At 39.4% G+C, this 25268-nt stretch overlaps 1 protein-coding gene across 3 annotated transcripts; it reads right to left on the bottom strand.

Moving 5' to 3' along the window:
• On the bottom strand, positions 1 to 1153 carry LOC133802278 (thioredoxin H-type-like). Of its 3 annotated transcripts, none has more exons than XM_062240556.1 (3): positions 985 to 1153; positions 588 to 706; positions 1 to 392 (listed from the first exon to the last, which is right to left on the bottom strand). In XM_062240556.1, exons 2-3 carry the CDS (start codon positions 681 to 683, stop codon positions 249 to 251), a joined length of 240 nt encoding a protein of 79 aa, XP_062096540.1. In that variant the 5' UTR covers positions 684 to 706; positions 985 to 1153; the 3' UTR covers positions 1 to 248. The 3 variants fall into 3 exon arrangements, with proteins under 3 accessions (XP_062096540.1, XP_062096541.1, XP_062096539.1); XM_062240557.1 differs by having other exon boundaries at positions 1019 to 1153; XM_062240555.1 differs by having other exon boundaries at positions 588 to 1153.
• Positions 1154 to 25268: the final 24115 nt, after the last annotated feature.

Below are 25268 nucleotides of genomic sequence, written 5' to 3'. Positions count from 1 at the left end.
TAATTCTCAATAAAAATTCATTATTCTCAATATAAATAATACATCAAATCCTCAATGTACATAATTCTAACAAGCAAGAAAGAAAATAATACCCAACAACTTGAAGAATTTCTTGTTGTCTTGGTTCTCTTAAATATCAGTAGAATTTTAGCCTACAATACAGAATAAACACCAATAAAGTTAAACCAAAACTAAAATAAATAGAGAACTTGAGGTTGCAGATGAAAACCCCAAAACGCTAATCAAAGTCAAGCAGCAGCCACAGCAGCATGCTTTGCAACTTTATCAATAAGCTCATCCTTCTTAGCTCCCGCAATCTTGTCAATAATTTTCCCTTCTTTGAGGAACAAAAGGGTTGGCATTGCCTCGATTTCCCACTCCTTAGCAACATCCTACATGCATATAACAATATAAAAGGCACAAATGTCATCAGATTATCTTTTCTCTTTTCTAAATATCATCAAAACCCCAAAAATCAAACCTAAACCATAATTGTGTATGAACAAATTATCATAGAGACTACTACTAATGAGAGGCCTCATCTTAACTCCTTTGTTAGTATAAAAAAAATAGTTGTAGATTAATACCTGCAATTCATCAACATCAACTTTCAGGAATATGACACTTGAATTCTTCTTAGGCCGGTGAGGATTGGGGCAATAACACGGCAGGGTCATCACCATGATGCAGTGAAATCAACCACTACCTGTAAAGAATAAACGAAGTTATGAGCACAAACAAGAAAAATCGGCAAGAAGTTTTGTATATTCTACTCAAAATTGACATATCAAAACAGAGCATATACATAAACATTAAAATAGGTAAACCCAAATCCACCAAATTATATCACCGCAGAATAAATCAAGCACAAGTTTTGAGCTTACGGAGACAACAAAACAGGATGGGACAACCTTAATCGAAAATTTTCTGGGTAATATCGTAATAGAGTTCTAAGAATTTCTTAAAAAAAAAAACTCAACTCACACAAACAGAAAGAATAACATAAGAAAAGTAAAACCAAAGTAAAGCTTTCATTTTTTTTCATTGCCAGTTTCTTGGAGTCCTTTCCCTTCTGAAAATGGTCGAGCCTCGACCCCGACCCCCCTATGCCATCGAGCTCAGACCCAAGACCCCCACCCCCCGTCGAGCCCTGCCCTGAGCCCCCTGCCGCTGTACAGCCCAACCTCGACCCCCTTCGCCATCGAGCCCAGACACGAGACCCCCCACCTGCCGTCGATCCCAGCCCCCGACCCCCCTGTGCCATCTAGCCCAGACCTGAGACCCCCACCCGCCGTCGATCCCAGCCCCCGACCCCCCTGTGCCATCGAGCCCAGACCTGACACCCCCACCCGCCGTCGATCCCAGCCCCCGACCCCCCTGTGCCATCGAGCCCAGACCCGAGACCCCCACCCGCCGTCGAAACCTGCCCCGAGCCCCCTGCCGCTGTACAGCCCGACCCCGACCCCCTTCGCCATCGAGCCCAGACCCGAGACCCCCCACATGCCGTCGATCCCAGCCTCCGAGCCACCAATCGTTTCCATCGAGCCCAGCCCCGAGCCCCCTGCCGCTGTACAGCACGACCTCGACCCCCCTGCCGTCGTCGACCACCTTTTCCTTTTATTCTTCTTAAGCTTTTGTGCTGCTGAGAAAAAATGACATAAGGATTGTGTCTATTATGCTATTAGAGGTGAAGCCAAAAAAATAAAATTGGACACCTATATAAATAATTTTATATACATCTTTGTTTAATAAGATGTGTTGGTGTAGTGGTAAAGATTACCTGATTTGGAGGGTGGAGGTTCGAAACTTGCTTGCTCCATTATATATTAATTTTTTTTAAATCAAAATTTTAAATATTATATGTGTACTATTTAATATCATTAAAAAGTTTCACAAAATTTTCAAATAAATTTTTTTAACTAAGACTTTAGTAATTAATATTTTTTTATAAAATTAAATTAAAGTATTGTTACTCTTAATATCATAATTAATTTAAAATTTGATATAAAAATTATTATAAAAACAAAAGTTAATATTAAGAAAAATTTAGAAACAAAAAAAATATAGTTTTAAAAGTTTGTAATAAATACATAATTTTAATAAATACATATTTACATAATTTAGTTTATTTTTAAAATTTTATTATTCATTAATTATAATTTTTTATTTGAATTTTGGCGACATTTTATGATTGTTGGCATTGAACTTTTATTAACTGTCGACGTTGGGGTCAATAGCGACACATTTTAACTGTCGGCATTGATCTCGAATTAGCTGTCGGCGTTGGGGTCAATAGCGACACATTTTAACTATCGACATTGTCTCGAATTAACTGTCGTCGTTGGGCTCAATAGCGACACATTTTAACTGTCGGCATTGGTCTTGAATTAACTGTCGGCGTTGGGGTCAATAGCGACATTCAAAAGCAATGGTGACAGTTATTAGCTGTCGGCGTTGGTCTCTATGCCTACAGTTTTTAACTGTCGGCGTAGAGTCTCGCTAAGCAATTACGACAGTCAACAGAGTTAACTGTCGTGGTTGGGTGTCGGGAAAGCCCAGTTTTGTAGTAGTGACAATTCTAAGTAAAATCAATACACATAAATATGCAGGGCCGTCCCGTTGGGCCAAGGAAAATTTTACTATTTTTACAATATTTATATATAAAATGGTATTTTTGTAAAACTATATATGGGGCCTTTTGTATTGAAAAAAATAGCATTTTTAAAAAATTGGGCCTTTTTTATTTGGGGGCCCTAGGCACATGCCTAGCCCGCCTATGCCTAGGGTCGGCCCTATAAATATGACAATAGATGACAAGATATATTGAAGGAAGAATACAAATCTAGACAGTAATCAACAAATAAACACAATAGAAATAAGGATGAAAGAATAAAATAAATTTTCACTCACTCTACCAAAGTGAATAGTAGTGGGGATCACTAGACTTGAAAATGTTCAAAACATTTGTCCAAAAACTTATTTCATCTATTCTCTTAGCACTAATGGACTCTCAAGTTTAGGAAATAGCTCTATGAAATTATCAAGCCTTATTGTTTTACAGCAAAGTGCTAAAATGGATGAAACACTCTTATTCACAAAATGACCAAATGGTCTATATTAATTTATAGAGTTTTGAGACGCTCTTTAAACTTTAAATTCCACCAACTCCCTTGGCTATTACCAATGTTAAATTTGGTGTTTATGGAATTAAAGGGAATATGTGGGAGTTACTTGAAGTGTTCCAAATGTTCAAATTGTTGAAAATGCAAAAATGAGATTTAGTTGTCAGCGCCCTAGGCCGCAACCTGAGCCATTCTAGGCTGCAACCATGAGGCTCTGCCTCCTAGGCCGAGGCCTAGAGCACTTGTAACCTCCCAATTTCTACACTTTGCCAAACGTTCAAACTCTTTCCCTTTTGATTTTGTAACTTCCATACACCTAATGAGAGTCAAATCCACACCTCTAATAGCTATTCAGCTTAATAGCTCTTGAAATTCAATTTGGAAATGTGTAACTCTTTTTTGTACACATTAATAAGTGATCTTTTGGAGGTTACAAATTGTTGACGCGGTTCTTCGGCAACAGATAATTAAGAGAAGAAGAGAAAGATATTAGTACTTAAAAGTAGAACCGTCGCAGATATGAAATCTTTGTGGAAAGAACTAGGTGACTCCAGACACGTTTTTAAGTGGTTCGAAGGTTAAAATCCTTCTACTCCACTAGTCAATATTATTGATCTTTTCTGGGTAATTGGTTTACAAAGTATATAGTTCTTACAAGACTATTTTTCCAACCCCTATCAACTCCCAGGGTATCCATATTTATAGGAGAAGGCACCTGGAAGTTGGTAGGGAGGTCATCTCGTGACCTTACCATTTGTCATATCAATTCTGTGATATTCATGATTAATTCCTAAACCTGACACACAAGTGTGGTCTAATCAGTATGGAAGGGGATAATGGGCCTCACGGCCCAACTCATCCGTGGGTGTCTGAATACGCACGTTCCTGCTGCGTGTCCGAGAAGTCAGGGGGATATCGGACACGTGATGGCAGGATTATGCACGTTTATCTTGCGTGTTGACTTCCCATAGGGTCAGAGCTTCCTGAGAAGCTCGTCACTGGAGCAATCCATAACCCGAGCTTATCCGTCCGTGGTCGCCGGATGTTATTCCCAGCTCCTGGTGCAACAAGTGCGAGCTGGAAAGGGCCCGTCCTGGAAATAGAGCCTCTGGCCTGTGGGAACCTCGGACTAAATTATGTTTAGTCCGAGGCTCGTCCTGCTAAACAGCCCGTGGGAAAACCAGGGCGTACACAAATGGTTACTGATTTTTGTAAGATGTGTAACTTCCAAAAATATGTTACAAATTTGGACATACACATTTGTCCCACTTATTTGTAACTCTCAAATTATGTTACAAAATGTGACAAACTCTTTTGTCACATTCTCATTTAATATAATATAACGCTAATTTCTTAGATGATGATCTAGTTAAAAATTATGAATAAACTCGGAAAAAAGTTAATTATTATAGATAATCTATATTTTATGTACAAGGAATTCTACATATATAAATACATTTATTTGAAAATTTCTACAATGTTATATATTTTTCTGCATTATATATATATATATGATGAATATAGTTTTAAATTTGAGTTTCCATTTGCTAAAATAATAATAATATTATGATTCAATCTCACTTTTTTTTTGTCGGGTGATGCAACCTCACTTTAATAATCTTCTGTGTATTTTTAGGTTTTTATTTTTATAATTATTTTTAAGGAAGTCGATCTTGATCTCGGTTGAATGCAATATTATTTGGAAATTTAATGAACTATCCTCTAGCCTTGAGTTGTTATTTCCTTCGTTGTAATTATATTCATACTTCGACCATGATTAAGCACATTAATTTGACCATGCGTGCTCAAACAAATTAACTACAATTATTAGTGTTCATTATTATAATTATTATTAACATTGACTTTTTCTTCTTCCTAGTAAATAGCTCAAGGATAAGGTTCGAAAGTGGACATGTTGATTTAAAATAGCAAATACATGTGTACATCACTTTTTTTTTTGGTGATATATTTTTGTAGAAATGATACAGTAGTTATACTTGATGGACTCTTTATTTTATTTTATTTGGGAGAGATATACTAATTAAATGGACTTCCTTTTCAATAGCTAATAGGCAAATATCATTAATTTATGTAATGATACACATATTTATGTAATAATATTATAGGAGTAAGTTGCATTAAATAAAAATACATATACATAAATTATTAACTAGTGTAAGTTTATCAATTTTTAACGAGGAATTGGTGAAAATAGCCTATTTTTTTTAAGTGGTTTTGCATTCTGGCCTACTTTTGATAAGTTTTTGCAAAATGGATTCTGTCTAAAATTCGACCAGTTGTTTAAATTTTTCGACTATCTGTCTAAATTTTTCGATCACCTGTTTAAATTATGAGAGGTCATTTCATAAAGAATTATTAAAACTAGACTAGAGTGCAAAATAATTTTAAAAAATAGGCCATTTTGCCAAGAAGCCCATTTTTATTCTATTCAACAAAGCATCAAGAAAAATCACGGTTACATGCGACAATATTAGGGAGCGACAATGAAGAAATCAGGGGCGACTAAATCAGAGGCGACAAGTGGGTAGTCGCCCCTAATATTCTGAAACAATATTAGGGGCGAAAGTTGCCCCTGATAATTAGATATTTTGACCACAAGCAGGTGAGAAATTTAAGCGAATCATTTTTTTAGTAAAAATTATCAGGGGCGACGCATCGCTCCTAATATTCTTATGCGTCTCCCCTGATAATTCTAAATAACCTTGACCCATTTTCCCTTCTCCACTTTCAATTTCACCCATTTTCCACCCAGCTGCGTCGAACCCCGAACCCAGACCCCCAAAACTGATTTTTCCCACAAACCTCCTTTTTTTTCTCAATTTCTTCCTCTCCATCAAAACCCTCTCTCTCTCCGACGGAGGTACTAAGGCCACCTCAACGTCGTCGTCGACGACGCCACCTCGACGTCGTCTCTGTCGCCGCCACAAGCCTCTAATCGATACCGAGGTAAGTATATATACATTTAATTTTTTTTTGTTTTTATATTTTTATTTTACTATTTTTAATTTTTGTTTTGTTTTTTATTTTTTAATTTTAATTTTTTTTTTCAATATATATATTTTTTTCTTTTTTTATAAATATTTTTTTTTATATATGTGTCGTGTGTCGAATATATATATTTTATTTATTTATATTTATATATATAATGTGTGTGTGCCGACCTAAAAAATATACAATTAGATAGATTTTAATTTTTCTTTAAATATAGTGTGTGTCGAGTGTATATTTATATATATATTTAGTTTTTTTATTTAATTAAATTTATTTTAATAACTATGTATATTATGTTTGTGTAGAAATTGAAGGAGTGTCTCTTGGAAATTTGGTGATTAGGTATCTCAAATTTTGTGGCATCAATGTATTTTTTTTATTATGTTGTTTTAATTAATTTAATTAATATGTGAACGTGTGAAAAAGTAAGATGTGTTTAGTGATATTTATATATGTGTGTAGAATAACATATTGTGAATGTGTGTATAAAATTGTATAATGTATTAGAGTTTGAATTTGAATAATAATATGTAAATTGTGAATGCTCTAGGAATTTTCTGAGTGTTATTTGCAGGGTTTTGAATTTTTGGGATAGGTAAAAATATAGTCATTATACTGCCAAAATTTTAGTAGAGTTAATTAGAATTTTTTTTTGTAGTGTTAGGATAAATCATTATAAAATTAAGTGATAATAAATAATTATTTAATTTTGAGTTTATCATTATTAATTAATTAAATTAAGAAATATATTAAGATTTAAAAAATATAAAATGATGAATAAATGTAATATTTAATTAAAATTAAATTTTGTTATATTAAAAATTATTAATTTGATACTTATATTTATATTTAATTACAAATATAACAAAGTAATATAAACTTAACAAATAATAAATAATTTTTTAAAATAATTTAAAAAAATGATTATTCATAAATTTAATATTAATTTGAAAAAAGAAAAAATAAGTTTGATAATTAAAAAAATAACTAATTATGAAAAATCTTGACAAATTTAAAAACTAAGAATGGAAATAATTACCTATAATTAATTTCAATTATATTTAGTTAAACAATAATTAAAATAGAAATTAATAATAATCATAACTATAATAACATTCTTAATAAATGCAGTTGCAATTATTAAAGAACATTTAACATTAAACATTATAAAATGAGTTCTTGTAAAACATCATATATATATAGGATAGGATGGTTATTATCACATAGTGATAATTGTTATTATCTACAATAACAAAAAGTTATAGACATACATCTAGTGGATGCCTTGGGGATATTAATTTGAGTCAATATATTCATCTAATATTATCCATTTTTTCAAGATATTTCTTCAAATATCTTGAAAAAATTGGTAGTAGTAGATGTGTGTTTACTATCTTCAAGGAATCCACTAGGTCGTCGAAATAGGGTAGGTTGGAGTTTGGAATAAAATAATTAACTAATAAAATATTAATGTAATAATTAATAAGATAATTAAATAATAAAATATTAATTTAATATTTAATAAGATTATTTAATAATTATATTATTAATTAATTCAATAATAATAATTATAATATGAATCCAATTAAACTAAACCCGAATAAGTTGTACTTCATAAGTATATAGGTAATTATATATTAACATTTAATATTAAAATTTTACAATAATCTTAGTAATATAACAAAGTAATAATAAACTTAACAAATAATAAATAATTTTTTTAAATAATTTAAAAAGAAAAGAATATTCATAAATTTATCATTAATTTGAAAGAAGAAAAAATAAGTTTGATAATTAAAAAATAACTAATTATGAAAATTCTTGACAAATTTGAAAACTAAGAATGGAAATATTTACCTATAATAAATTTCAATTATATTTAATTAAACAATAATTAAAATAAAAATTAATAATAATCATAACTATAATAACATTCTTAATAAATACAGTTGTAATTTTTAAAGAACATTTAACCTTAAACATTATAAAATAAGACCATATGGAACATCATATATAGAATAAGATGGTTATTATCACATTGTGATAATTGTTATTATTTCTAATAACAAAAAGTCATAGACATACATCTAGTGGATGTCTTGGGGATAGTAATTTGAGTTAATGTATTCATCTAGTATTACCCATTTTTTCAAGATATTTCTTTAAATACCTTGAAAAAATGGGTAGTAGTAGATGTGTGCTTACTATCTCCAAGGAATCCACTTGGTCGAAATAGGGTAGGTTGGAGTTCGAAATAAAATAATAAAATAATAAAATATTAATGTAATAATTAATAAGATAAAATATTAATTTAGTATTTAATAAAATAATTTAATAATTATATTATTAATTAATAAAATAATAATAATTATAATATGAATTCAATAAAACTAAACTCGAATAAGTTGTACTTCATAAATATATAGGTAATTATATATTGTTGACTCTCGAATTGGTCAACGACACGGAGTAAGATAAACAATAGGAAATGAGATGAAAACAAGAAGAAGAATCCAATGGAAAGCAAACGACACAGACGATTTATAGTGGTTCGGCCCCAATTGGATGGTAATGACCTACGTCGACTTAGTGTTCTTATTGATATTGAATCCCGACACTGTGATCAATGAACTAAGGTTCACAAGTTTCACAAGCTTTGGGAAGATTACAACTTCAGTGAAATAATCACACTATCTTTTTCTCTCTGAGTACAAGGAACAAAGTTCGAAAGTCCAAAAGTCCCTTCCTTGAGCCCTTTGATTTTTATTTATAGGCTCAAGAAGGTTACATGGGCCAACGGACCTTAATTACAATTAAGACATTCGTATTAAGGAAATAAAGGAAAATACAATAAATGCTAATATTACAAGATTGCGTATCCACAAGGCAGTAAATGAAAGCATGCAACCAGATTGGTCGCACCTAAGCGTGAGGCTTGATAAATTAATAACTCTTTGGTCGATGGTCAAACAGGACTCATTCACTTGAAACTGCCACGTGCTAGCCACGTGTAAGTCAATTCTGCCACGTCATTAGGAGCCGTTTTTTGGGTAAACATTTGCCCCCCAAGTTTATTTTACTGCGACCAGCATAAAGTAAACTTAGGCAACCGTCTTTTCGTATGCCCTATCAAATCTGTCAGAGCCATCCATGCCTTCTCGAAAAAGGCAACCAATCATATCTTTGCGGTTTCCCAAAAGTGGTCTGACGGCTATTTCACTTACCCATGCCTTGAAAAGTTACCCCTTATGATTACCTTGGTAACTGCTCCTCGATCAATATAATTAACCCCTCACAATCATTTTTCACTTTTTACTTTCACCTCAAGAACAATAAAGAACAAGTCACAGAGAGCCCAGAAACTCAGACGACCTTGACGATTCGCGAAGTTCTTGCCCAGCCAAATCGACTTAGCGTCTCAGAAATTTACTCCAACCTTTATCCAAGTAAGTTTCTCATTGTTTTATATCCTTTCAGATTCTGAGTTCTTGAACGTTCATGAAGAAATTGTTTTGGGGTAAATGGGCATATAGATATTAGCATGATAGGATAAGGAAAAAACACTATACGGGGCTTAGAAATTGGCTTGGGAGTTAGGATTATTAATTTAGGGCGTAAAATAGAAGTAAAAATTTGATTTTTAAGCATGTAGAAAAACTAGGTTTTTCCTGCCCCTTAAGAGTCGAAAATTTTTTCTTGAAAATTTTTTCACTTCTGCTTTTTAATCCGTTTTCCAAACTATTCACATAAAATTTAGTGTTTTTGTCAGAATGTTGTTGGTTGTATAAAAGCTTAACTTTTATACACGAGCAACGTTATTCCAACTCTTTACACTTCTTGGTCTTTTAGCCGTAGATTCTCATCTCCCCTTCTTTATTCGCAGATTTTCATGCACAATCCATGGGAGGTGAGAGGCCGATCGACGACGACTTGCTCGCCTAGTTGCTTGAAGATAAGGATCAGTCGTCGTTACTTATCCCGGAGATTCCTTTTTTCCATACCCCCTCTAACAGACCTTCAACCAGTCCATCAAACATGGGTCGAGTAAAATCCACCGCCCAGATAAAGAAAAGAAAATACTCTTCTCCTACCAAATAGCCCGCTCCTCGGGCTGAAAATCCTTCGACCAACCCACAAGCTGAAAACACTCTTCAACCAGAAATCCAAACAAAGGCCCAACCCCGGGACGTCCTTCGACCAGACGTCAAATGGTACGTTGGTCCTCCTAGCAACATTACAGCTAGGATGATAGGGAATTATCTCAGAAAGTATTGACCTTCTGGGATTACCCTAAACAAACCTTCCATCGACCAGAGGGCAAACCTGCCTGGGTGCGCCTACAGCGCCTGGTCAAGATACCACATTGAGGCAGGGGCAACCTTGCCTATTCATCCATTCTTCTAGGAGGTGGCCAACTATTTTGAGGTTGCCCCCATCCAAATCACCCAAAATGGATATAGAGTGCTTTCTGCTCTCTATATCCTGTACAGCCACAAGAATTGGCATGTGCCTCTGCTGCATGAGATCAATTACTTATTTGATCTTAAGTTGAACCCCAAGCACAACAACACGGGGTTCTTCCATTTTTACCACCAGGAATTTGCTCACACCTTTCAGAGTGAGATCACCTACAAGTCCAACGTAAGAAAGCACTTCTAGGAGTACTTTTTAACAACAAACTTGGTCGCCAACAATCTGACCTTCACTCAAGGAGGTAATTTCTCTATTCTCTGGTCGTTTAATTCCCTTTAGCTTTTCTGCACATTCCTTAGAAATTTAGTATTCTTCAGGTCCATGGCAACGACCAGCTCCTAATCCAGAGATGGAGATTTGAGCAGCATCCCTGGCCAGCATGACTGACATAGAAAAAAGTGCCAAAGAGCTGGTCACAAAGGCCAATCTAAGGTTGGTCGGCCTTCTGGCACCTCACTAGGATGTGAGGGAATCAACATCGGGGAGTGCTACTGGTGGAGAAGTTCCCGAGCAGCACCATGATGTGTCACAACCTTCGAGGAGGAGGACAACTGTGGTGAAAATCAGGGAACCCTCCAGCACCCCGCGAGTAGCTACTTTCCCTGCTCCTTTAGGAAAGGGCAAAAAGAAGGTTTCAGAACACCATGCGCCCATCCTTGAATCGTTAGATGAGAACGGTATTGACCTTTCGCTCTTAGATTATTTGCCAATTCCCTATCATTTATTTGACGGGGACTAAAACTTTAAATACACCCCTATTTTAAATTTAGTCTTCTTCAAGCCAGAGAGTGAATGTAGTAGTAGTTCAGTAAATAGTGTAGCGACTAGTAATTGTAGCTCGGGTATTTTACTTACAATTTCCTTGCTCTTAGTTTCTTGACGTAGTAAGTACATCTATTCATATTGTCTAATTACTCGTATGTTTTCTTACTTGTAGATATGTCATCTGAAGACATGTTCGAGCTTTATAGCGTACCCCCTGCTCCTTCGAGCAAGAAGAAGGAGAGCAGGCAACACCGCAGAGAGAGTAGCAAGGCCCCTCCGACGAAAAAGGCTCGGACTAGGGATCCTCCAGTAGCGGTTCCTTCAAAGGAAACAGCAACCCCTCCATCTCCCCTCAACCAGACGTCTCCCCCAGCACCAGCCAACCAAAACCCTCTTCCACCAGCACCTACCGGCCAGACACCTCCTGACTAAACTAGAGATGTCCTGACAAATGTCATGCTCAGCTCGGCCAAAGAGAGAATGACCAAACTCTCAAGGCACCGACGCAGCCGGGAGGCCATCTTCAGCATTGACTCCATGGAGGTCGACCAGATAATCAGTCGCACACTGAACGAAATAGCCAGCGTAAGCTGCTATCTATTGCTGAGCTTTATTTATTTATCTTGTCATTTTCTGCCATCACCTTATCCTTTTCTCTGATCACAGGGAATGCTAACTATGACTGCCAGCTGGCACCGCTCGGGGGATTTGATTACTCAACTCAAAGAGTCTGAGGCCAGGCATGCCGAGGAGTCCAAGATGGCTGAGAAGAAAACCGCAGAACTGCTCGAGTAGAACACCAAGCTGGCCGAAGAGCTGAAGCAGTTCCAGGTTGCTTTGACCAAAGCCATTGGACAAAAAGAGAAGTTCAAGGAGGCTTCTAAACTTAACTTCCAGGAAGCCAAAAAGCTTAAGGATGAGCTAGTCGCTAGCAGAAAGGAAACTGAAGGGCTGGAGGGACGCATCAAAGAGCACGAGGAGATCAATGCCAACAACTTGGAGAGGTATAAGGGGGCCACCTCTAACTGCTTCTATGCATTATGGAAGCATAACCGTGAGGCAGACTTCAGCTATCTCTCCGAGCGCATGAAGTAAACTGAAATAAACTGGTGCCTTGTTCGCTTGGAGGAAGAGGAGAGAGCGAAAATCCCAGCCTCCCATGAAATCTCCTTGGCTACGGGTATTGATGGCATGGAAGAGGAAGTTGGGGCCTCTGTCAACTAGCAGACTCCTCAAGACCCTCATGCTACTTCATAATTTTATTTGTTTTTCTTTAATTTTAACCTGTAGTTTAAGACACATGGACTACAGTTTGTGATGTCAAAACAATTTATATTTTTATTGCTGCACAAGCAGCTTTCCTTTTAATAGACAATTACATCTGAGCAGTAACTGCTCGTGGTGTAAAGGATTTCACTTTTGATATTATAATATTTGCATTTTATTATAACATCTGTTCGCATGACCGAACTTAGCATAGTACTTTGGTTTGATTTGACAAAATAACAAAATTTTGAAAATACTCTAAGTACCGTAGCATGCTTTCACTTATTTTACTCGTGTGTTTACATACCTGTTGGTATGCTTTACTTACTAGATACCTTATATGCCCCCCAAGTGATTGAGGAGCTTTAGGTCCCCAGTCACTTGCCTTGACTAAGACCTATTCGAACATCACTGCTCGTAATATAGATTTTAGAATGATGATATAGAAAAACAACACACGTAATGAGCAAATACTTGTAATAAATATAACAGTTGGCAAGATTGATTGGCTGCGCACAGTCCCTTTTATTTATCGTAATAGATGGACAATCGTGTCTGTACGAGTGATAAAAAATATGATCTTACACTTATAAGTGATTAGTCACAAGATTGACTAACCCTTGTTCATAAACTTGTAAAAAGTAAAATTAATACAAGCCAACTCTTTAAGAAGAATTGTTTATTGACAGTACTTGCGCATGTGTTCTCTATTCCAATAGCGTGGAACGAGATCTCCATTTAAGCGAGCAAGTTTATAAGTGCCTGGATGGAGGACTTCTTCGATTTGGTAGGGTCCTTCTCAGTTAGGTCCGAGTACTCCAGCAGCTTGGTCGCGGGTGTTAAGGAAAACTCTTCTAAGTACCAAATCTCCCACATTAAAATTTCTTTCACGTACTTTAGAGTTGAAATACCGGGCGACTTTTTGCTGGTAAGCCGCTACTCGGAGTTGGGCTTGCTCGCGCCTTTCATCGACCAAATCCAAAGATTCCATTAATAACTGGCTATTAGACTCTTGATCGTATGCCATCTGTCGATGTGATGGCGGATCTAATTCAACAGGAAACATAGCCTCGTATCCATAAGCCAAGGAAAATGGAGTATGACCTGTTGATGTTCGATGCGACGTTCTATACGACCAGAGGACTTCAGGCAACTGTTCTGACCATGCCCCTTTTGCTTCTTCAAGCCTTTTCTTCATAGTATCTTTTAGTGTTTTATTGACAGCCTCGACTTGTCCGTTTTCCTTCGGATGAGCAACTGAAGAAAAGCTTTTGATAATTCCATGCCGTTCGCAAAAATCCATGAACAGATAACTATCAAACTGAGTGTCGTTGTCTGAGACAATTTTTCTTGGCAATCCATAGCGACATACTATGTTCTTGACTACAAAATCCAGCACTTTTTTGGTCATTATGGTTGTGAGTGGCTCAGCTTTGGCCCCCTTTGGGAAGTAATCGTTAGCCACCACGACGTATTTGAAGCCGCCTTTCCCTGTGGGCAAAGACCCGATCAGGTCTATTCCCCATACTGCGAATGGCCACGGACTTTGCATATGCTTTAGCTCATTAGGGGCTGCTCGCAGACTCTTGGAGAATCTTTGACACTTGTCACATTTTCGAACAAATTCCATCGAGTCTTCATTCATTGTTGGCCAGAAGTACCCTTACCTTAGGGTCTTTTTTGATAAACTATGCCCCCCAGCGTGGTCCCCACAGAAACCTTCATGGACCTCTTGCATTAATTTTTTGGCCTTTTCTTTTGAGATGCGTCTTAGGAGTGGCATTGAGTAGCCCCTTCGATATAGAATTTCATCGAATAGGATAAACCGAGCAGCCTTCCTCTGAAGGGCCCTTGCTTTGTTTCTGTCCATCGGCAATACTCCATCCGTCAAGTACTCAATGAAAGGTGCTATCCATGTATCTGCCGCCTGAATTACCAGAGAAGTTCATTCTGTGTTGATGCTTGGTGCGGACAGCCATTCAACAGGCATTATATTCAGCGTGTCTGCATCCTTTGCACTCGCTAACTTGGCCAAGGCATCAGCGTTTGAGTTCTAGTCGCGAGGTACTTGCTGTAGAGTATATCTGTCAAAATGTGCCAACAAATCCTTTGCTTTGTTCACGTAAGCAACCATCTTCAACCCTCGGGCTTGATACTCTCTAGTAATCTGATTAACCACCAACTGGGAGTCACTATAGATTTCAAGTGACTTTATGTTCATGTCCCTGGCTAATTGTAGAACTGCAAGCAAGGCTTCATACTTGGCTTCGTTGTTGGATGCTTTGAAGTCGAATCTGATTGCGCAGTGGAATCAATGTCCTTCAGGTGTTACCAAAATCACTCCGGCTTCAGCGTGATGTTCATTAGAAGATCCGTCTGTAGACTATTTCCAAGAGGGAGCTTGGCTTTGAGGCTCAGGCTCTTCTCTCTGTTCATTGTCTGGAAGCCCAGTGAGTTATGCGACGAAGTCGGCCAGAGCTTGCCCTTTTACTGATGCTCGTGGTAAGTAAGAAATTTCAAACTGTCCAAGTTTGACTGCCCATTTCAATAATCGCCCAGCGACTTCTGGCTTCTGCAGAACTTGCCATAGGGGTTGGTCGGTTAGTACTGTGATGGGGTGAGCTTGGAAGTATGACCACAACTTTCTGGAGGCTAAAATTAAGCAGTACGCTAATTTTTCAGTGGGCAGATATTGCAGTTATGCTCCTATTAGCCTTTTGCTTACATAATATACAACTTTTTGCACATTTTCCTCCTCTTTTACCAAGACAGCACTAGTAGCATATTCTGTGATCGCCAAATAGATGAACAAAGTTTCCTTTTCAATCGGCTTAGATAGAATCGGTGGCTGCGACATATGGGACTTTAAAGCCTGAAAAGCCTGTTCGCACTCCTCCGTCCACTCAAATTTCTTATTGCTTTAAGTAAATTGAAAAATGGGACACACTTGTCCGTTGATTTGGAGATAAATCTACTAAGAGTAGCGATTCTCCCAGTTAAACTTTGAACATCTTTTATCTTTGTTGGCGATTTCATATCGACCAGGGCTTTGATCTTTTTGGGATAAGCTTCAATACCTCGTGAGTTCACTATAAATCCCAAAAATTTCCCTGATCCAACTCTGAAGGAACACTTGAGGGGATTCATCTTCATCTGATATTTGTTCAAGACGCTGAAGCACTCTTGCAAGTCCCCTACGTGTTTTTCTGCCTTCTTCGATTTAACCAGCATGTCATCAACATATACTTCCATATTTGTACCAATCATCTCCTTAAACATGTGATTAACTAGTCGCTGGTAAGTCGCACCAGCATTTTTCAAACTGAAGGGCATTACTTTGTAATAGTAAAGCCCTGAATCAGTCCGAAAGCTAGTGTGATCCTCATCAAGTGGGTGCATACTGATTTGATTGTACCCAGAGTATGCGTCCATAAATGATAGGATCTCGTGCCCTGAAGTGGCATCGACCAGCTGGTCGATCCTTGGGAGTGGGAAGCAATCTTTCGGGCAGGCTTTATTAAGGTTTGTGAAATCCACGCATGTTCTCCACTTGCCATTCGACTTGGGTACTAGTACGGGATTAGAGACCCACGATGGATAAAATGCTACCCTGATGAATCCGTTCTCTTTTAGCTTCTCGACTTCTTCCTTCAGAGCCTTCGATCTGTCTTTATCGAGCAACCTTCTTTTCTGTTGCATTGGTGGAAAGCTTTTATCTATGTTCAAGACATGGTTGATAACTGCTGGGTCAATTCCAACCATGTCTTTATGCGACCAGGCAAAGACATCCTAGTTCTTCTTCAAAAATTCCACCAGCTTTTGTTTTGTTGTTGTCTTTATGTTTTTACTGACTTTCACAACCCTGGTCAGATCTGCTTCATCGAGATGGACCTCTTCAAGGTCCTCGATTGGTCCTACTTCTTCCTCAAAATCCCCAAAGTGAGGATCCAAATCCCTATCCTCTCTTTGGGCAACACCCTATTTGGTGACGTGCTCACCTGATTCGGCTTGTGTTTCATTGGCCAACTACAACTCTTTCTTGGCGTCTTCCCTCAATTTACCTCTCTTTGCCTTAGATATCGAGGAATTATAGCATTCCATCACTTCTCATTGGTTTCCCAATACACATCCTACTCCCGTGTCAGTTGGGAATTTCATGGGAAGGTGCCAAACTGAAGTTATAGTTCACAGGTCGACCAGAATAGGCCTTCCAATTACAGTGTTGTATGTGGAAGGACAGTCAACTATTATAAAAGTAGTGAGTAATGTCCTGTTGGTGGGCGCAGTTCCTGCTGTAACTGCAAGCCTAATCGACCCTGTTAGCGCGAGCCCTTCGCTAGAAAAACCATAAATGGTTTGGTTGCACGGCTCCAGGTCCTTCACGGGCAACTTCATCTTCTCCAGTGAAGATTTGTACAAGATGTTTATTGAGCTCCCTGTGTTGACTAACACCCATTTGACCATCATGTTGGCTATCTGGACATCTACGACCAGAGGTTCCGAATGAGGGAAACGGACACGTTGTGCATCAAGCTCAGAGAAAGTTATTAACTCTTCTTCTGTTCAATCTTTTTTGGGAGTTCGCTCCTCCACATTCAGCATCTTGATGTCCTAGTCGTGGCATAAAGTCCGAGCGTATCCTTCTCTCGCCTTCCCACTATCTCCTGCAAGGTGTGGGCTGCCACAGATGGTCAGCAACGTACCTGCCACAGGAGTTGGCTGTAAAGGTAGCGAGCGTTGGCATACAGGCACTTGCTCGTTACCTCCTTGAGCCTCTCGCTGAGAACCTCCAGTGGCTCGTACGTATCTCCTCAGGTGTCCCTGTCTGATAAAGAACTCAATCTTGTCTTTCAGCTGGTTACACTCATTAGTGTCATGACCATAGTCATTGTGGAAACGACAAAACTTTGTTGTATCTCTCTTGGAGATATCTTTCCTTATTAGCGTTGGTCGCTTGTAAGGGACATTGGTGCTGGTCGCCTGGTAAACCTCTACTCTTCTCTCGACAAGGGTCGTGTAGTTGGTGAACCTTGGCTCGTATATGTTGCCTTTAGGGCGTTTTATTTCAGACCTTGATGGTTTAACGTTTTCCCTTTTACCATTCCCGTTGCCTTTGCCGTTGCCATTGGGTTTATCTGACCCATTGGCATCTTTAGTAGGATCTTCTTTTGGTCCCTTGTCTTTCGTAGGTGATTTCCCCTCATTGGAAATCGCGTCCTCGAGCTTAATGTATCGATCTTCTCGATCAAGAAACTCCTGGGTACTCTTCACCCCATTCTTTCTTAAGCTCTTCTAGAGGGGAGAATGACGCCTTACTCCAGCAGTAAGGGCCATCATTTTCCCTTCATCTCCAACAATTTTAGCCCCAACAGCTGCTCGCATGAAGCGCTGGACATACTCCTTTAAGGATTCTCCCTCCTTCTGGTGTATCTCGACTAGCTGATTGGCCTCAGTCGGGTGCACACGACCAGCATAGAATTATCCGTAGAATTCCCTCACGAACATTTCCCATGATACTATGTAGGTAGGAGGGAATTTAAAAAACCACTCCTGAGCAGTGTCAAATAGGGTGGCCAGAAAGATCCTGCAGCGGGCATCATCTGCCACCTTCTAGATGTCCATCTGTATCTCAAACTTGTTCACGTGAGATACTGGGTCCCCATACCCATCGAAGTTTGGCAGTACTGGCATCTTGAATTTGCTGGGGGTTTCCGCCACAGCTATCCTTTGTATGAATGGAGTGCCTCTTCTCCGATCACACTCAATGTGGGATGTTCGGCTTCCCACCAGCTGCTGAACAGCCTAGTTTAGTGCATCAATCTGGGCCTGTATGGCATCTAGAATCATTGGGGAGATTGGTGCTGGAGGGGCGTACTCATCGTGCCTTTTGCGCCTGTCGTTGAGCACGCCCCTTAAGTCATCATCTATGTGTCGTTGCTCGCTGGCGCCCAACTGATCAAAGACGTTAGGCTGCCCCCCAGCATTCTAGCTCCCAGACCTATTTTCTCTTGGTGGGGGATTCCTTTCTCCACCTCTTTCTTCTCGCCCCCGACCAGCGTTCCTTCTGCCGGAGTCAACTTCATCATAGTCATGGTCGTCCCTGAACTGCGACCAACTATGGCGCGACCGGCTGGTCACGTTGTCCCCCCTCGAGCTGGCACATCCCAAGCGTTTAGGGGAGGCATGCGTTGGTCAGTAGGTCCTCGGGCATTATCATGTCGTGGGGGTCCCCTGACTGCAGAGCCTGACTTGGTGTACCTTCTATTGGCAGAAGGATGTTGCCCCCTACTCAGTGGATTTTGCTCATCAGCCATTGGGCGTCTAGGGTTTCGGGGAGGCTGCCCGACCCTATTCTGCCTTTGACGCTGGGGATTATCCCGACCAGCGTGAGAAGGTGGCTGTTGCTTAAGATCCTGAATTGGGATATCCTGTTGAGCAACAGGTGGTTGCTCCAGCCTTTTAGGACTCACCAACTGAAGCAAAGGACTTGGGTTTAGGGCTTGTTGAGGTGGTACGTTTGGTGGTTGATATGGTTGAGAAGCCGGTGCAGCTTGCCTGCGAGCCAACTGAATGGCTGCGTCTAGGGCAGCAGTGGCATCTCTTTGCCGGCGGTCCATGTCTGCCTGCCGCTCATTCAGTTCCTGGCGTTGACGTTTGATTTCCCTCGGTTGCAACGCCAACGTCTCAACCGAATTTTGTTGATTAACCTTCAGATTGGCCAACTCTTCTTGCAACACACTTAGTGTTGTCCTCAGGGTTTCAGAATCCATTTCCTCCTCCTCAAAATCCAACTGTGGTTCATCTTCGGCCACATTTGGTGGAGGAGGCGGGGTGGTTGCAGTGCCGGAAGTCTGTCTCGTCTTCTTTGATGTCTTCGTCATTTGATCTTCTTAAAGTCTAGAATTATACTCTCAATGAAAGCACTAGAATGTTGACCCTCGAATTGGTCAACGACACAGAGTTAGATAAACGATAGGAAATGAGATGAAAACAAGAAGAAGAATCCAATGGAAAGAAAACGACACAAACGATTTATAGTGGTTCAGCCCCAATTGGATGGTAATGACCTACGTCCACTTAGTGTTCTTATTGATATTGAATCCCAACACTGTGATCAATGAACTAGGGTTCACGAGTTTCACAAGCCTTGGGAAGATTACAACTTCGGTGAAATAATCACACTATCTTTTTCTCTCTGAGTACATGGAACAAAGTTTAAAAATCCAAAAGTCCTTTCCTTGAGCCCTTTGATTCTTATTTATAGGCTCAAGAATGTTACATGGGCCAACGGGCCTTAATTACAATTAAGACATGCGTATCAAGGTAATAAAGGAAAATACAATAAGTGATAATATTACAAGATTGTGTATCCACAAGGCAGAAAATGAAAGCGTGGGACCAGACTGTTCGCACCTAAGTATGAGGCTTGATAAATTAATAACTCTTTGGTCGATGGTCGAACAGGACTCATTCACTTGAAACCACCATGTGCCAACCATGTGTAAGTCAATCCTGCCACGTCATCAGGAGCCGTTTTTTTGGGTAAACATATATTAATATTTAATATTAAAATTTTACAATAATCTTAGTAATATAACAAAGTAATAATAAATTTAACAAATAATAAATAAATTTTAATAAAATAATTAAAAAAAGATTATTCATAAATTTAACATTAATTTGAAAGAAGAAAAAATAAGTTTGATAATGTTGACCCTCGATTTAGCCAACGACACGGTGTCAAATGTACAACAAAGTATAAAGCAAGAATGAGAAAAATGATCTAATGGAAAGGAAGAAAATATCAAGGAATTATAGTGGTTCGGCCCCAAAGAATGGTAATGACCTACGCCCACTTAGTGATATTGTTATTATTGAATCTCAAAGTCGTGATCAAAGAATTAGGGTTCTTGAGTTTCACAAACCTTAGATGTATTACAATAAGACAATGAATAACTCACTTTAGTTCTTTTTTCTCTTAATATTTCGCAACAAGATTCAGGAAATGAAAAGTTCAAAAGTCCATTCCTTGAGCTATTTCATGCATATTTATAGGCTCAATGAGGGTTACACATGCCAACGTGTCTTATCTTTCCTTAATAATCGCGTATCAAGATAATAATGGAGAAATATTAAACGCAGTTATTATAAGATTACAACTTAAGAAGGAAATAAATTAGGTTATACGACCAGCCTGGTCGTATCAAAAATTAACCCTGACGATGCGGTGTGCTTCTGGTTGATAGTCGATCAGTACTTCGCCATGTGTCAACCACGTGTGAGAAATTATCGCCACGTCATCAGCAACCAATTTTTTTTTGTAAATATTTGCCCCCAAGTTTATTTATTGCGACCAGCAATAAGTAAACTTAGGAAACCGACTCTTCGAATACCCCACGAAATCTGTCAGAATCGCCCATGCTTTCTCGAAAAAGGTGACCAATCATGTCTAATCAAGTCTTTTCGGTTTCCCAAGAATGTGTCTGACAGTCATTTCACTTCCCCATGCTTAGAAAAAGTAACTCATGATTACCTCTTTTAACGTGTCGTAGTCACTATATATAATACCCCAAATTCATTTTTTTACTTTTACTTTTCGCTCGCCATTTTCTCGTCAAGAACCTCGACTTTCAGAGCCCAGAAAACTTGAAAAGCTTCCATCGCTGTTCTAAGGATCCTTTGCTCGAACGTTCAATGATGCTTCGTTTTAGTCCCCTCTTTTCATCCAAGTAAGTTTTACGAACCCCTTGGATGTTTGAGATGCCATGCAAAACTGATTTTTATGTATTTAAATTTGTGTTCTTGACTGTTCTTGGTCGAAACTGTTTTGGGATAATGGGCATACTGATAGATGCTTGGTAGGATAGCGAAATTACGTTCCGTAGGAGTTAGGAGCCAGTTTGGTAGTCGAGATTGTAGATTTAGGGCGTAAAATCGAAGTAAAAATTCGATTTTTAAGCTAGTTGAAAAACTGGGTTTTTCTCGCCCCTTCGGAGTTGAAAATGCTTTTTCCTGAAAAACTTTTTACTTCCGCTTTTCAATCTGTTTTTCAAACTGCTCATATAGAACTTAGTGTTTTTTTTAAAATGATACTTGCCGTATAAAAACTTAATTTTTATACGCGAGCAACATTATTCCAACTCTCAACACAAGCTTTTAAGCTTTATGTCTTACCTCCCCCTTTCTCTGCTTGCAGCTTTTCATGCAACATCCGTGGGGAGGTGAAAGACCCATCGACGACGACTTACTAGCTCAGATGCTTGAGGACGAGGAGAAACCATCGTTTCTAATACCTGAAATTCCCTTTTCTCGTGCCACTTCAAACACTCCATCGACCCTCGTTCAAAATATGGGTCGAGCAAAAACTAAAGCCCAGAAAAAGAAAACTCCTAATCCTTCAAATAAGTCTGCTCCTCGGGCTAAAGTTCCCTCGACCAGTGGTCGAGTAGAAAATATTCCCGACTCAAATATCCAAACTCATGCTGAACCTCGAAATGCCATTCAACCAGATGTTGAATGGCATGTTGTGCCTGAAAGTCGGGTGACGATCAGGATGATCGCCAACTATATTAGGAAATATGGACTCCCAGGGGTGACACTAGTCTGACCCAATCAAGACCAACGGGCGAACTTGCCTGGAGGCGCTTTCAGCGCCTGGTCGAGGTACCATATTGAGGCTGGGGCTACCTTGCCTCTTCATCCTTTTATCCAAGGGGTGGCCAACTACTTCGGGGTCGCCCCTTTCCAAATAACTCCCAATGGTCCTTTATAGCCACAAAAAATGGCCTGTCCCCACACCACATGATGTCAATTATTTGTTCGACTTCAAGTCTAACCCCAACCAAGAAGGCACGGGGTTCTTCCACTTCTGTCACCAGGAAATAGGCCGCAATTTCCTGAGTGACACAACTCACATATCAAACATGGGGAGGTACCATCAGGAGTATTTCCTTACGACTAACATGGTCACGAACAACTTGGACTTCACTCAAGGAGGTAACGTCTCTGTACCACTGATCGTTAATCTTTCCATAATTTTTTCTCTATACTTTCTTAGATTTTTAGTGCCTTTCAGACCCATGGTTGCGACCAGACCCCACTCCAGACATGGAGTTAAGAGCAGCCCTCTTGGCCAGTATGACTGACGTGGAGAAAAGCGTCAAGAATTTGGTCACAGAGGCTAACCTTAGGCTGGTCGGCCTTTTGGCCCCTCATCAGGATGTGAGGGATTCAACAGCGGGGAGTGCTACTGGCGGAGAGGTTCCCGAGCAGCACCCAGACGTGGAACAACCCCTTCCGAGGAGGGCCACTGGAGTAATAATCAGGGAACCTTCCAGCACTCCGCGGGCTGCTGCTCCCCCTGCCCCAAAGGGAAAAGGAAAAAAGAAGGCCACTGAACCCCCCGCTCCCATTGACGAATCTTCAGATGAGAACGGTACTGATCTTTCGCTCTTAGATAGTTTTCCAATTCCCTGTCACTTATTTGACGGGGACGGCAACTTTAAGTATACTCCCATCTTAAGTTCAGATTTCTTCCAGGCAGTAAATAGTTCAGTAAGTAATGTAGCGACCAGTAGTTGTAGCGTGGGTACTTTACTTATAATCTCTTTACTTTTAATTTTAGCCCCGTATATATATCTTGTCTCACTGCTCGTGTTGTTTCCTTTTGTGCAGATATGTCATCTGAAGACGTGTTTGAGCATTACAAGGCTGCTGCTGCATCTTCTGGCAAGAAGAAGGACAACAAGAGATCTCGAGGGGAGAGCAGTAAAACTGCCTCAAAGAAGGCCCGAACAGAGGACCCTCCAGGCACTGTCCCTTCGAAGGAGAACACACCACCTCCATCACCACTCGAGCAGCCAGCCTCAACTCCTCCGGTCGACCAGCATTCCACTATTTCAACACCCGTCGACCAGCACCCTATTCCTCAGGTCCCTACCAGCCAAACACAGTGCACACAGCCGAAGGCTCCCTGTCCATCATCGTGGTCAGCTTAGCCAGGGAGAGGATATACAAGCTCTCCAAACATAAACGCAGCTAAGAGGCCATTACCGAAACCATTTCTATGGAGCTTGACCAAATACTCAACCGAGGGCTGAATGAGATAGTTAGCGTAAGTTACCTCCTGATGCTGAATAATTTATTTTTGGTTTTCTGCCATTGTCTTACCCTTTTTCATCTGATTGCAGGGATTACTGACCATGACCGCTGGCTGGCGCCGTGTAGGGGAGATGGTGTCCTGGGCCAAAAATTTCGACACCAGGCTTGCTGAGGCTAAGAAAGCGCTCGAAGGGAAAAATGCTGAGTTGCTCGAGAAGAACAATGAGCTAACTAAACAGAACAACGAGTTTCTTGAGAAGAGTACGGAGCTGTCTAAGTAGAAAGAGGAACTTTTCGAGCAAAAAGCCACTCTAACCGAGGAGCTGCTGGAGGTTCAGGATGGCCTGAAGAAATCCAACGAAGATAAAGAAAAATTTAGGGAAAGCGCCAAACTCAACTACCAACAATCCGTACAGCTCAAGCTTGATTAGATTGCGAGCAGGCAGGAGACGGAGGAGCTGGAAAAGCGCGCGAAAGAGCTAGAGGAACTTGAAGCCAAGAACTTGGAGAAGTACAAGGAAGCCACTCATCTTTGCTTCTACGAGTTCTGGAAGCACAACCAGGAGGCTAACTTCAACTATCTGTCAGAACGCCTGAGGCGGACTCTAATGTCTCAGTGTGCCATTCACCTGGAGGAAGAAGAGAGGGCTAAAGTACCTGCTTCCCCGGAGATCTCTCTGGCAACATGGATAGATGGTGCAGACAATGAAGCTGGCGCAACGATCGACCAAGACGCTCCTCAAGACCCTCCAGCCTCTTAGTCTTTTTCCTTTTATCTTTTAATTACACGACCTACTAGTCGTGATGTAAAGACATTAATTTTTTATTGCTGCGTGGGAAGCTATTTTCCTTTTAATTAGACAATTACATCCAAGCAGTACTGCTGGCGGTGTAAAGTAATTCGTTTTGGATATTATAATACATTTTCATTTTATTATAACATCTATTCGCATGACCGAACTTAGCATAGCACTTTGGTTTGATTTAACAAAATACATACCTTTTGAAAAATACTCTAAGTACCCTAGCATGCTTTCACTTATTTTGCTCATGTGTTTACATACCTTTTGATGATATGCTTTGCTTACTTGTACCATATATGCCCCCCAAGTGATCGAGGAGCTTTAGGTCCTTGGTCACTTGCCTTGACCAAAACCTGTTTGAAAAATACTGCTCGGAGCAAAATAATTAAAATTGTAATACAACAAAACAACACACGTAATGAGCAAATACTTGTAATAAATACAATAATTGGCAAGAAATGACTAGCTGCGCATAGTCCCTTATATTTCTCGTAATAAATGGACGAAACATGTCTGTACAAGTGATCAATAAGATCTTACACTTATAAGCGATCGGTCACATAAAATAACCAACCCTTTTTTAAAACTTGTAAAAAGTAAAATTAATACAAGCCAATTCTTTAAGAAGAATTGTTTATTGATAGTACTTGCACATGTGTTCTCCATTCCAATAGCGAGGAACGAGATTTCTGTTTAAGCGAGCAAGTTTATAGGTGTCTGGGTGAAG

The sequence above is a fragment of the Humulus lupulus genome, chromosome 9 (assembly GCF_963169125.1).
Source record: "Humulus lupulus chromosome 9, drHumLupu1.1, whole genome shotgun sequence".
Lineage (NCBI taxonomy): Eukaryota > Viridiplantae > Streptophyta > Magnoliopsida > Rosales > Cannabaceae > Humulus > Humulus lupulus.
The sequence above is the reverse complement of the archived record's forward strand: the minus strand, read 5'-3'. Positions and strand labels throughout refer to the sequence as shown.

What these genes read in the sequence shown, in the direction of transcription:
- LOC133802278 (XM_062240555.1), bottom strand. Translation starts at nt 683, where the DNA reads ATGGTGATGACCCTGCCGTGTTATTGCCCCAATCCTCACCGGCCTAAG. An exon ending in TTGATGTTGATGAATTGCAG is followed by an intron (nt 393 to 587) that starts GTATTAATCTAC and finishes ATATGCATGTAG; the next exon opens with GATGTTGCTAAGGAGTGGGA.